Source organism: Pygocentrus nattereri, chromosome 15, assembly GCF_015220715.1.
Source record: "Pygocentrus nattereri isolate fPygNat1 chromosome 15, fPygNat1.pri, whole genome shotgun sequence".
Classification (NCBI taxonomy): Eukaryota; Metazoa; Chordata; class Actinopteri; order Characiformes; family Serrasalmidae; genus Pygocentrus; species Pygocentrus nattereri.
In genome coordinates, this window is record NC_051225.1 from 7884535 (window position 1) to 7899478 (window position 14944).

The window sequence follows — 14944 nt, forward strand, 5'->3', positions numbered from 1 at the left end:
ATCACGTTAAAGTGAGATCGCGTTAATACGTTATTATCGTTCGACAGCCCTAGTATATTATATATAATTGTAGAACTACAAAGTGCACCTATACAGTAAGTGGAGCTGATAAAATGGACAGTGAGCGTAGAAACAAGGAGGTGGTCATAATGTCATGGCTGATGTGTATGTATGTAATGAAGAAAATATATTAAAGAAAATAAATATATGAATAAAGAAAATATTTGGAAGTACTTTAAACTAGGGCTGGACTATACATTGTTCTTGTGATGAATTCTGTCACAATACAATACAGTATGCTTTTCTGAACATATCATGCATATCGTCTGTACACACTGACAGTCAACACTGACCAACTGCATGTTTCATTATAAAGAAATCAAAATTAGTCCTGTTTAACTAGATTTTTAGTACCACACAAGACCAAATATTGAGAAAAATGATCCAGTAGTCACAGTTTTTGAAAGTATTTGTTAAAATTGATCACTACTCACTACTATATCACTACTGATAATTTTCTTTCAGATCAGATATCTGAGAACATTTTTTGTAGTATAACAGTCTTTTTGCCATGTAGTCCACCTTTAAACTAGGATTTTTAAAAAAATGATATGAAAACATTGTCGCAAAGAATCAGAATTTGTCACGTAGTTGGGGCATGTATCAAAATGTAAGACAAAAGTCTTTCCATGCCAGATTTCTTTACCTTGAAATGGTCAGATATGGGCCCTTTACTATGTGCATTGTTGAGTTGCCAACTAATCATCATGATTTGTTTCCCTTGCATCATATTGTTGATTCATTGAGAAGATACATTTTAATCAATGAGTCATTTTATTTGAATTATCGAGTTTAATCGAGTTATTGTGGCGGCTTTTGTAAATACTGAGGAGAAACAGCGTCTGTAAAACGCTGGTTTTAGATGGTGTTTAGGGAGCGGAAGGAAATTTTTGTAGGCTTGCATGTGAGTATGAGCTAGATGATGTTAGTCCAGTCATGACTGGTCTTGTGAAAAACGCTACTTGTTGAAAGCTTTGCTGTCTGGTATGATTGGATAACACCTGCTCTTGCTTTGACACAGAATTATACTCTCCAGCTTACACTGCGTAAGAGGAGCTCTCACACCACTCCTTTAATCTATTAGACTGACTCCACTGCAAAATGGGTTTTAATTTTGTGCTGAAATGCAATTAGGACCAAAGCGGGCCTCTTTCAGCACTCAGCCCAATACAGTTAGTATTGATAAGCCCCCCCATGACTAGAGTGTTAGCATCGATCGGTCCCAAGGAAGAAACACACACAGGTGGAGGAAGCCATGCTGGACAGGAACTCTGGAAGAATTCCATCTTAAGCAGCTCTGCTGTTACTCCCTCACTCTGCCTCAAACTGTGCGATCAAACCATGAAAAAAAAGGATTTTTTTATCTTTTCTCACTCGTTTGGACTTTTTGTGTGAAGTGGACATTTTGGGAAGATTATTAAAGAGATCTTTTTGGCTGATTTCTGTCATTTTATTCTGTAGCAGTTACTTAAATTTAGTTAATCAGTGTCGCATTAAAACTTAACTCTTAACTCAAAACCTATTTTTTTTACCATCCAAAACTGCTAGCATCTTTTTACATGGGAACACTTCATGATGAATGGACCTACAAAAATGCGCCAAAATTACTTGTAAAACATCTTTACACTAACATGCATAAGTTAAACATTGTTTGCTCTGCTATGAAGTTAGCATTTTGGACATTTTTCAGCAGTGCCAAAATTGCTTCTCACATTTCTGTTATTTGGTTATCATGTCATACATTTCTCTTTTCATATTTATCGGAAGAGGTGGAAATTGTCAACAATTACTTGAGTTGAATTTTTGGCTACAATGCTTATTTTTAAAAAATCCAAAGAAAATAAGAAAACAAAGTCACCTATAAATACAGTTTATTCAAAAATTGTCTTTGTGTATTTTGGTGCTTGTATGCAACCAGCCTAAGTGGACAGATTGGCCGATCATCTTGCTCCCAAGCTGTCAATAGTACCCATTGATGACTGACACAGATTAAGCTCAAATAAACAAACAGTGCTCAGTGCTGTGTTTTAAGGGTGTTACAGCCCCAAGTCAGAAATAAGGAATTTTGTTGTTTTCCTAAGACTCATTATATGTCTTATGTCATTCTATGATTTGTTCTGCTTTTATTTACAATTACCTCAACCCAACAAATAAAAAAGAGCTCACATTGTGTTTGTGGGATGTAAACATATAAAAGTAAAAGCTAACAATTATGGAAAGTAAATGCAATCGTGATTATGTAATAATTTTGACGGGCCGAAATATAGCAATAATCAGGAGACATACTGTATGATAAATGAATTCATACTGGCCAGTCACAACACATAAATCCAAAGAAAAGCAGACATTGGGAAATGCAAAAGCACGGTGTGTTGGTTAAAGATTGTACTTCAGACTAAGGAGTAGCACATCCCTAAACTGTGTTTTTCTTCCTGTTCTCTATAGGAGCAGCTGCCAGAGTTGTGGTCTCACTTCCAGGATCTGAACCTGGAGGCCCACATGTATGCTTCGCAGTGGTTCCTCACACTCTTCACAGCCAAGTTCCCCCTCTGCATGGTCTTCCACATCACTGACCTGCTGCTCAGTGAGGTCCTTAAACACTTTCATTAACTTCATCAATTAATTAATGTCAGGAATGCAGTTTTGGAGAAATAGAGAAGAGTCAGCACACGGATCAATAAGAGATTGCATTTGAGCAATTTTAAAAACAGGTCACATATAACTTGAGTCATCTTTCATCATCTTTCTTGTTGCACTTACTGACACCAGTTTCTACTTTTCTAACTTGCCTAGTCAGGCTCCGGGGCTGGTTAGTTCTGTAGAACAGAACTAAAATCTCTTGGAGAATCACCAAAGCCTTTTTTCTCCGACTTGGTTTATAGCTTTCAAAAGAAGTGCTTTTGCCTTTCACGTTCCTCTGAGAGCTTTTTATATTTTTTGGTCTTTTCTTTGCCGTTCAGCCGCAGTGGTTACAGCCTGAGGCAGGACAATTAAAAGTTTTCCCGGTCTGTCTCAGTCAATGAGTCGCATGATAAGAATCTGTTAGATCTGTGTTAGGGCACCTCTTTCTCTCTCTCTCTCGCTCTTTCTCCTTGCTCTCTCTCCCTCTCTCTCTCTCGCTCTGTCTCCTCTTATCTCTGTCCGTTTATTCCTCTCTTTATCGTTTGTGTGTCATGCTCTTTCTTCTTTGAGGTTTGTTTTAGTTCTTTTTGACGTATAGATACATTCCCACCTTGATTTCTCAACTTATTTTTTTGAGGCAGGCTCCCGGGGCATAATCTTGTTTTCTCTCAAAGTACTTGTTTTTGCAGATTATTTGGATTTGTAGAGGATTCCTTCAAAAAAAAAAAAGGAAAGAGAACGGCCTAAAAGAATTAAAGGGGACTTCCGCAGATGTTTTTAAAGATTCAAAAATTCCGCATAATCCTCTGTGAATAAGTTCTGAAGTCTGTCTTTTTTCTTTGCACTAAACCATTTCACATCAAGCTACTCTGAATGTGACTACACTTTAAAGGGTATAGAAGTTCTGAAAAATTGCTGCAGTTCCCCTTTAATAGTCATAGTCCACTTAATCTACTGCAGAATGAAAAACTCTTTAGAAGTTTTTAGAAGCGTTCACGATGCTGATGTCACAGAAGTCTACAGTGTGCAAATGAGCAAGCTGGCCAATCACTGAATGTTTTTTTTTGAACATTTTGACCATTCATTGATGTTGTTTGGCTGTCTGAATAAATCAAGGTATTTACATATAAATATAACAAATATATAGGTTTATTTGGCCCATGTGTTTTGTGCCAAGACCACTCACAAAATGGATTAATAGAATCATACTGTATTTTGTGCAAATCATGCAGCATTCCTGTGACTTACAGTATTGTGTAAAAGTCCGAGACCACCCTTCTTTTGCTTTATGTGTAGTCAAAATGACCATTAAGTACAAGTTACTCAATTTGCAAGAAACATTTTTGAGGTGGATTGGATATAAGATAATCCAGGGGAAAATGAACAGAAAATAAGTGAAATAACAGGAGTTTCAAAAACTAGAGTTCAAAAACATTTCAAAGGTTGTAGAGGAAATGAGACTGCTAACAAGTGAGCACGACCTGGTAGACACCAAAACTGTCCCGATCAGATAAACAGCATTTAAAGCTTTCATCTTTGAGAGAGAGGAGAAAATCAAGCTGCTTCAGATCTCAAAACATCCACAGGTGTTTCTGTCCATCCTTCCACTGTGAGAAGACGACTTAGCCCTTTTTGGCCTGAAAGGATGTGTAACTGTGAAGAAGTTCTTACTGAGAAAAGGAGACAGACATAAAAGAAGAGAAGTCTACTGACAAAGAAGTCCAGACCTCTTCGTTAATGAATGTGTATGGGAATACATGAATCATAAAAAAGCAGAAAATGCAGCCAACTTCTCAGACTGAGCTGACCAGAGTGTGGCCACTGAAAAGCTTAATATTATATTTAGTTATTGAGGCTTCATGTACTTTTTTTCTGACACCGAAAAAATTAATCACTGAAAATTATGCTGAAAATTAAATAAATGCAATATACTTAATATGCAAATGACTGTTATTATGGTAGGGCGGCATGGTGGCTCGGTGGGTAGCGCTGTCGCCTCTCAGCGAGGAGGGCCTGGGTTCGGTTCCCTGGCCAGGTAACCAGGGTCCTCTCTGTGGAGTTTGCTCCCCGTGTCTGCGTGGGTTTCCTCCGGGTTCTCTGGTTTCCTCCCACAGTCCAAAGACGTGCAGTCAGGCCAATTGGACAAGCTGAATTGCCCCTGGGTGTGAGTGTGTGAATGACTGTCTGTGTCTGTCTGTCTGACAGCTCAACGCTATGGATCTGAAAGGATGTGTAGCTGTCAAGAAGCCATTTCTGACAAAAAAGAAGAATATTTACACTTGAGTGCTTATACTGAACATCTGAGATGTGGATAAATGTTTCATGGACTGTGAAGTCTGCATGAAATTGGGATTGCAACTAATTTCTGAACTGTATGGAAAAATATCCTGAAAACCTGAAAGCAAGTCTCCTAAGAACAATGGAATCTGTAATAAAACAAAAGCTTGTCCTTACTAAATAATGGGAAGTGTGATATTATAGTTAGTTGTTGAGTCTTCTGTATAATTTTCTGTTAAGTTTGTTTTTAATGAAGGGTGGTCTCTGACTTGTGCAGTACTATATATGTGCACTGTGGCCCAGTAGACTAGTTTATTAGCTTTCAGGTTAGCCTGTGTTTTGTCTCAGATGTGTTAGGGGAATACACAGTGCTGGATCACTCCCTACAGAAAACACACACACACACACACACACACACACACACATACATACACACATGCTGCAGTGCAGACACACAGCGATTCCCCCCACAGTTTCTGCCCAACCTCATAGCTCCATCTAGAGGCAGGTTTAACAGAGTTTTCCATCAGTGTTATTAATAGAGTGAGGGGGATATTTTTAGCGCTGTGTTGCCATGTGAACGGGTTGTCTGAGCGATGCTTGAGACGGGTGTTCCCATGCAGAGCTGACTCCAGCACTGCATCTCTGCTCTACTATGATACCACCTGCTCCCACGCACACGCCCCATCTCAACTCCCGTCCTTCAGTTTGTGTGCTCACGTCCACCTGCCAATCACTCTGTGTCTTTGTGTGAGTGTGGTGTGTCTGTGAGAGAGTTAGAGAGATATTTGCTTCCCTTCTTTTCACCGCCTGTCACTCTCTCTCCCTCATTGTATTGCTGTGCTATTTCTGGCCATGCAAATTCTCGGTACATAGTAACCGTCATTTGCATAGTTAATTGGGAAGTTAGTCAGAAAGTCAGGAAATTTTTCAGTGTCAGGAAAAAAGTACATGATGCCTCAATAATTTCATATAATATTAAGTTTTTCAGTAGCCACACTTTGCCTTCTTTACAGTTTTCAACTTTCTAATTCTCAACTAATGCACATTCAGTAATGAAGAGGTCTTGACTCTGGGCTGCTCAGTCCAGTCAGTTCTGAGAACACCAGCAGCTCCTTTATTTGATTTTTAAATTGTCTTCTTTTTTGTCCATTTTGTCAGTGAGGGCTTCTTGCACATACACATCCTTTCAGGCCCAAAGTGCGGAATTGTCTTCTCGCAGTGGAGGGATGAACAAACACCTGCAGATTTTTTTCAGATCTGAAGCAGTTTGGCTGTCTCTTCTTTCTCAAAGATGAAAGTTTTTAGTGCTGCTCATCTGATGTTGCAGTTCTGCTGGTCTACCAGGTCTTGCATGGTTGTTAGGGTTCCTATTTTCTACATATCTTTTTTTTATCATGTGTTTGAACTTCAGTCTCTTTTTGGAAACTTGTTTTCTGCATATTTCCTTTGACTCATATCTCATATGTAATCTTCTCAGAGATCTCAGAGATTTAGACTGGAAATTAAATAAGTGGCAGTCTCTGACTTCTCTCTCTCACACACACACACATATGTACACACGTGGACAAAATTGTTGGTACCCCTCGATTAATAAAAGAAAAACCCACAATAGTAACAAGAATAACTTTAATTTGACAAAAGTAATAATGAATAAAAATTCTATGAAAATGAACAAAATGAAAATGAACGGCATGTTTCAGCTCCTTCCAAAGATGCTCAATAGGATTTAGGTCAGGGCTCATAGAAGGCCACTTCAGAATAGTCCAGTGTTTTCCTCTTAGCCTTTCTTGGGTGTTTTTAGATGTGTGTTTTGGGTCATTATCCTGTTGCAAGACCCATGACCTGCGACTGAGACCAAGCTTTCTGACACTAGGCAGCACATTTCTCTCTAGAATTCCTTGATAGTCTTGAGATTTCATTGTACCCTGCACAGATTCAAGACACCCTGTGCCAGATGCAGCAAAGCAGCCCCAGAACATAACAGAGCCTCCTCCATGTTTCACAGTAGGGACAGTGTTCTTTTCTTGATATGCTTCATTTTCCCGTCTATGAACATAGAGCTGATGTGCCTTGCCAAAAAGTTCCATTTTTGTCTCATCTGTCCATAGGACATTCTCCCAGAAGCTTTGTGGCTTGTCAACATATAGTTTGGCAAATTCCAGTCTGGCTTTTTTATGTTTTGTTTTCAACAATGGTGTCCTCCTTGGTCGTCTCCCATTAAGTCCACTTTGGCTCAAACATAGACGGATGGTACGATCTGACACTGATGTTCCTTGAGCTTGAAGTTCACCTTTAATCTCTTTAGAAGTTGTTCTTGGCTCTTTTGTTACCATTCGTATTATCCGTCTTTTTGATTTGTCATCAATTTTCCTCCTGCGTCCACGTCCAGGGAGGTTGGCTACAGTCCCATGGATCTTAAATTTCTGAATAATATATGCAACTGTAGTCACAGGAACATCAAGCTGCTTGGAGATGGTCTTATAACCTTTACCTTTAACATGCTTGTCTATAATTTTCTTTCTAATGTCCTGAGACAACTCTTTCCTTTGCTTCCTCTGGTCCATATTGAGTGTGGTACACACCTTGTCACCAAACAGTACAGTGACTACCTGTAGCCCTATATATAGGCCCACTGACTGATTACAAGATTGTAGACACCTGTAATGCTAATTAGTGAACACACCTTGATTTAACGTGTCCGTTTGGTCACATTTTTCAGGGGTACCATCATTTCTGTCCAGGCCTGTTTCATGAGTTTATTTTTTTAAATAATTCTGTTGAAGCATGTTTGAAAAGCAATATCTGACTTTCATTTATTCATTTTCATAGAATTTTTATTTATTATTACTTTTGTCAAATTAAAGTTATTTATGTTACTATTGTGGGTTTTTGTTTCATTAGCCGAGGGGTACCAACAATTTTGTCCACGTGTGTATGTGTATGGATGTATGTGTGTGTGTGTGTGTGTGTGTGTGTGTGTGTGTGTGTGTGTGTGTGTGTGTGTGTGTGTATATATATATATATATATATATATATATAAGCAAATTTTTAAACTATTTACCTCAGCAGTGAGTTTATCACAGTATATATTAGAATAAAGTCATATTCATAATTCAAATAAACATAAAAATAATAAAGTAACAAGAATTTCTTGGATCCATACTTTTCCTTGACACCTTCACAGCCGCCACAGAGACTTGTTAATATCATCAGTTACATCATGAGCACAATTTACTGAAGCTCTGATTGGTCAAACCAGGAGTTGCTTTTCCTCGAGGACAGGTTTGAAAATGTATATGTATATATATATATATACATATATATCACTGCTGTCGGAACAAAACATTTTCCAATTTTTGACAATTTCAAAGGATCTGTTCTCCTTTACATTGTGTAAATTTAAATTTCATGATGAATGGACCAAAACCTTGGAAATTGCAACCCAAAATGACTTGGAAAGACATCTGGTTCCATTGACTTGCATTAACTACAGTAGGTTTTTTCTTTCTCCTGTAAAGTTACCATTTTGGAGATAAAAGGTTTTATTCCAACAACAGTGATATATATATGACACCAAGCTTTTTATTAATTAATGTTCAAAGGACTCACATGAAGCTAACATGAGTATATATATTTGGATATTATTTGTTACAGGATTCATTCTTTCTCCCTCTGATATCTGATCTAGCAGTTACTACTGATTGGCCCTTACTGATATTTATATGCCATGTAAAAACTAAAATCTAAATGTTAACTCAAAATAATCAGCTAAGTAATCATTCATAGCTATTTTAGTACAGTATGCAGTATTCCAATAAATCCAGTAGCAAAAGAGTATAGCGGTTCCTTTTTAAAGATCACTCAAAAGAACCTGAAAAGATGTTCTTATCTTATGTTATAACAGCATGCATGTGTTTGTTTTTTGGTTTTTTTTTTACATCTCTTTCTGCGTCTCTCTGCAGGGCTTGAACATCATCTTCAATGTGGCACTGGCTCTACTGAAGGTAATGCAGCATTCAGTTCTCTTTGAAATGCAGCATTATGGGCTTTGTGGAAGAAAGAGCTTAAAAAGCTGGAGCTTAAAATGTACTCAAGGTTTCAAAATGTATTTGCCACAGCAGTCCAACATATGTACAGTGAAATTCCAGGATACTTTAATAAGTGAACAGAGACTATTGTGCATAAACATTTCTGCAATATGACAGCACTCACAGTTTACAGTCCAATACAAAATGCAAATCTGCTCCTATGTGACACCCGATTGTACAGTTTAATGGGTTCTTTGTTTGATCATATTTCATTTAGCTCCTGAAAGCTGGTGAGTTTAATCAGAATTAGATATGCTGGAGAAGAAATACTTTTTTTAGGGGGTTGCACAGCTTACACAAATTCAAAACCATCAGTGTGGATGCACAGCCACGACCTCCTGTGTCGATATCGGTCAGCACTCAATGACTTACAGCTTTGCTCAATTTCTCTAAGCGTAAACACAGAATGTGGCAACAGTCATTGATGGAAGGTGACATTGCTTGAAACGTACATTGAGAATGGCAGTAAATGTTGAAGCTACACTGTGTAAGTTTTGAGGAGGAAATGTGTAAGTGCAAAAAAACATTTTGTAAGGTGGGTTGTGCTTCGGACCCCTTCTTAGAGCAGATGAATGTAATGATTGCGAGCTTGTAGAAAAAAGCATTCAAAGACAACTCAGTCAAAAATGTGTGACATGGCCTGAAGAAGTCTGACCTGACATCTCTGACTTGTGAATTATTATTTCAGGCTTTACAGGACGACTCTCAGGAGCACACTGACAGCATATTTCATGCTACTTCTTTCAGTTTTAACTTGTATAATGTAGCTTTAAGTCAAATGCTAATGGTCTCTTACATAAACAATTGTTACTAGTCTTGTGGTGTTGTAACTTCACCTCATAATTCTAAGCCCAGAAGCTGCGTGTGAAGAATTAGCTAGCTTATACTGATGTGATAAATTCACTAAATTGTATTGAAAGCTTTGTTCAATTAAATCTATACTAAAAATTGATTAATTGACGTGTAAAATGAGCTCTCACTGCAGTGCGTTTGCTGTGCTTGGTATTATCTGATGCCTGAATCAATGCTTTCATGTTCATTTTTTCCTGTTATAGTAAACACACCAGAAAAAATAAATAGAAATTGTGCATTGGCAGACGCATGCCATGTTTAAGTCTGTTCTCTGTAGAGGATATATTAGCTTATTTTTACTTAGACAATCAACAAAACTTGACCAGGGGTATTGGGCCACTCAGGAGCCCTGGATAAGGATATTTTAGCCAAAAGCATCACTAAATGCACATCTAAAGCAAGTCATTAATTGTTTTAAAACAGCAGAGCCAAGTTTGCCCTGTTTTTAAGCTTCACTGTCTCTTAAGTGTGGGCTAAGATGAAGGGGTTGTTCATTACAGCCTTAGATGAATGTTTGTGTTTTTTCCAATCTTGTATGTAATGTAAAAACTGTGAGAAATCAGCTTGTTTCTGTCACCTGTCTGAAGAAAAGAGTTTAGACAAAAGTCTTCGTTTTTTTTGACATAAGACAAGAGGCACATGTTTATTTCTCTAGCATTTGGAAAAGAGTAGAAAGAAACCTGCTTGGTTTCACAGTTGCTTGGCGACAAAAGTGCCTTGGTGAGTAACCAGGGCTTTCTGTCAGAGTAACCTCGTCAGAGCTATGCAGTGGCTATTTCAACCTCCTGAGCAGTGACAACTCAAATAAGCCACTGAGGATGACTTTGTGCGGTTTTCCATGTGAAATATTCTTTTATTTCTGGAACACAGTCTTTGCAATCTTTCTTGAGCGAGTCAGTGAAAAGAAGCACCTCAGCATTTGGCGTACTGATCCTAGCATCTGTGTTTGCTTTTTCGTTTCTGTTAGCAAGCATTTATTACCATAGTAGGTCTTTCTTTTCTCATAGATCAGGACTTTTATTCTGAGACACCTGACAGTTTCACAGAGTAGGGTACAGATTGCAGTGCTGACTTTTAGATATTGTGACTTTAAAATATTTTGTGTCCTTGTGTCTCCCTCTGCTGTTTAGAAATTATACTGCAGAATTCAGCAGTTCTAATTGAGATTTAATCTGCATAAATAAGGTCCCAAACTGTTAATGAATGTGATATTCACACCTTTGCAAAAATATTTACTATAACAAGTTGACCTGCCCTAAAATTACTTCCTCCCTCATAGATCCAGGACACTGAAAATGTTTATATTATTTAAAAACCTTAGCAGCTTTGAGACGAATTATGGGATATACTTGACAAACTGCTATGCCAGGATATGACAGCTTAATATTGATATGATATACGTAGATTATTTTGATGACATAGGCACACATTGCAAAGCATTTTCAATGTATAAATACATAATGTGAGTGCATTTACATTGCATTATACTGCCACCTGGGCAGTGGCAAAGCCTTGACTGGTGTTATGTACTCTACTGTTTGGAATCACTATTTTCAATAGTTCTCTGAAATTGTACGTTCTGTAGTTATTAGGAACATATGTGGAATTCAGGGTCCAGGCTTGTTTTCTCTATGAGAAAATGAATGGCATTCTTGAAAATCGGTACTGTCCCATCATGTGGTTAAAACACTTAAAATCTGATGTTTTATTCTATGTACCAATTCCCCCTGAGTGAATTTTAATGTTGTTTAGCAGTCGAAATAGACATATTACTACATACATGCTATAAGAAGGCTAACACTCCTGTGCATGAAAGCAAGTCTACTTTTAAACTTAAGCACTGTTAGATACCAACACCAGCTACTCCAGCTACTGCAACCTCTTCTGTCAAAGAACTACCACACTGAATGAAGATGGTTTGCGTAAGTTTTTTTGGTATTCTAATGGTGTCTATTCAGTGTGCAGCAGCGTGAACTTGCAGGTAGCAACATTCACACTTCGGCTTCTTAACAAGTTTGTCTGACGATATTTGGAGGAAACATGTACATACAGTGAAACATATCAGCTTTGGAACATTTGTTCTCCAAAGTGACAGTAGCAGTATTTTTTTGAACGCACTTTTATTTTTCCCCTCAGAGAAATCCGCTTAGACCTGGAGTTGTTAACATGGGCATGATGTCGATTGCAGAATGATAACTTTACATGACAGTTTAGTTGCACATACATGTATAAAAATGTAGTATGATGAAAGTACTGAATAACTACATCGGTTACAAATATAGATATAGAAAAATATTTAAATTTGATGTGTCCAGAATGATGGAAAAGTGCTGTGGGTGATTGGTATGTATTGTGTAGCTGTATAATATACATCAAAGTAATACCATTAACACCTAGAACATCCTCGCATTTGAAAAGTCTAGACAATTTGTTCATTGATATCCAAACAATGGCATGTATCTCTAAAATAGTAACCTTACAGGTTACAGATTAGAAAAATGTTCTTTACTTTTAATGTAAGTTAACGTAAAGAGTTTTTTCACCTGCAAGTCATTTTGGAGCAGTGCCATCGGTCCATTCATTATGAAATTTTCACACAAATGTAGAAAATTAAAAAAATAAATTTTTTGACAGTGACGATATTTATCTTTTAAAGGGCCCATATTCTGTTTGTGTTCTTTGTGTTTTACACACCACGTGGTCCACTTAGAACATTTGTGTGGTTTTATCTGCTAAACCCAGATGTAATTCATTTTTACATGGCACTATTTTCTAATCTCTCTCAAACTTTTATTTATTACAAAATAGAGCAAAACATTTTTTTCCATGAAATTAATATTAAACTTTAATAGACTCATCACAAACCTTTACATTTTGAATGCACCATCTAAAATACCTTCTTGTTTATTTTATTGATTTGTAAAATTTCTGTCAACACTGTACAAGTTAAGATTGAATAAGATACCAGTCATTAATATCAGTCATTCCAGTCATTAACAAATGATTCCAAACTTTTGAATGGTAGTGTAGTTTCAACAGTGGTCTTTATGATAGCCGTGCTTATAGAGTACATTTCCTTTGCAAGATGCCCTGTATCCAAAAAAAAGCACTGCAACAAATGGGAATCAGATGAAGTAGTCAGGTGGGCAGGACTGATATGTCAGTGAATGTTGTGGGTTTATTGTCTCACAGTTATTGATCCTCAGCAAATGCTACAGCAAAGCTTTGAAGCTGCAGAATGCAGTTCTGGGTCATTACCCCAGTAAAGCCATTACATTTGAGGCCATTAGAAGTGAAGCTTCACTAATGAGATCACATTAGGACTATTATCAGCTTGCAGGCCATAGTATTTCTTCAGTGTTTTTATTTAGCTGATGTAATGGTTTTGTTGAAGTCCCTTTGCAAAATGTTTTTTTTTTGTTTGTTTGTTTTTTTTTGTTTGAGAAGAATAATATTGGGTTAAATCCATGCAAAGTGATGTTTCTGATGAGTGCATGTTAAGTAATAAAGTATTTACACAAGTGCACATTAGACTGCAATTACTTCCAAATGGGATGTAAATGAGCGCTTGTGTTGTTCATAATTTGGCCTTAATTGAAACTAGACTTCACAGAATCACACCATTGTGATTGAGCATAAAGCAAAAGCGTTCCCTTTTGGTCTAATCAGCTTCTACAATGTAGCAATCCATTCTGAACAATGACGGCATTGCAGTTGCATTAAAGGGCCAACGTGTTTCATCCCTTTCTGTTAGCAAACAGTTTCAAATTTGATTGCATTAAACCTTTTCCTGTTACAATATCGTGTTTGTTCTTAGTGTCAGTACAACTTTTGATTTTCCCATAAAGCCACACCTTTATGTTACTTGCCTGAGTCAGAGTGGAGAGAAATGTGCAGGCTATAAGTCATTAGTGCGCTATACTGAAATACACAAAGAAACAGTCATATCACCTTATTTTACTATTGAGAAACAGATTACACTATATCCGCTTTTCATTAAAACAGCCCATTCAGAAGAAGGCTATAAAGTGGCCTTGTGAATAGTATTCATAATGATAGGTTTGGTCTGTAAGTAGCAGATACGTTTCCCACCTGTCCATGCGGGATAGTCAGTATGCACATTTGTTGGATATCAGGGCTTAAAGTGTGGGTTTGCGTGAAAAATCTCATGAGAATAGTGGAGCAGGTTCATTATGTAGTTCATTATTTGTGTTGCATGCTTACATTTACTTTTCTGGCATTTGGCAGACATTTTACACAGGCAAGCGAAGGCAGTGTTAGGAGTCTTGTCCAATGACTCTTATTGGTTATAGTGTAGGGTGTTTACCCAGGCAGGGATTGAACTCCAGGCAACAACTTAAAGGGCAGAGATGTTACCCACTACACCACCACACTACATCATGCTTCTTTTAAGGGATGCACCAATGTGTGAATTGTTAGCTGATTCCAATATGCAATATATTTCATGTATATTCAGTACTGTGCAAAAGTCAGGGACCACCTTTCATTTATTTCTTTCCTAAAACCACCAATAAGTACAAGTTCAGGCATCTTTCAGGAGACATTTCAGAGAAGATTTAGATAAAGATAAATCCACTTTTATACGGAAGGAGAAGGAAAATAAGTGAAAAAACAGGAGTTTCCAAGAGATAATTGGGAAAAACAGAGCTTAGGTTGTTGATGCTTCTGGGAAGTTTTTCATTAGATAAATGAATCTGTTATGATAATAAATGTTATTAAACTTAAATACTTAAATGGCCATTTTGACTGGAAAAGAGGTAAATAAAGGGTGGTGCTGACTTTTGCATCGTATTGTATCTTCTGATGTTATATTCAAAAACATTTGTAAAATACAGAAATTTGGACTTCATGCATTGGAGTAGCATTTCTATTAGCTTACAAGTGCAGTAAAACTGAGAAAACTGCAAGTAATTTTCAGAGGAGCTCAGCATCACATAAGCGTTCTGTTCTACTGGGGTGAAGTAAATAAACATCAGATGTTGGTTTGAAATAACAATCAATCTGAACGTCTGTTCAAAGGT

General features: G+C 37.2%; 1 protein-coding gene across 2 annotated transcripts in view; it reads left to right on the plus strand.

Moving 5' to 3' along the window:
- Positions 1-14944, plus strand: part of rabgap1l (RAB GTPase activating protein 1-like) — a 139485-nt gene that overhangs the window by 92343 nt on the left and 32198 nt on the right. For both annotated transcript variants that reach the window (XM_017701333.2, XM_037545539.1), the window contains exons 17-18: positions 2506-2649; positions 8925-8966. In XM_017701333.2, coding sequence (XP_017556822.1) covers positions 2506-2649; positions 8925-8966 — 186 coding nt within the window. The remainder of the gene's footprint in view (positions 1-2505; positions 2650-8924; positions 8967-14944) is intronic.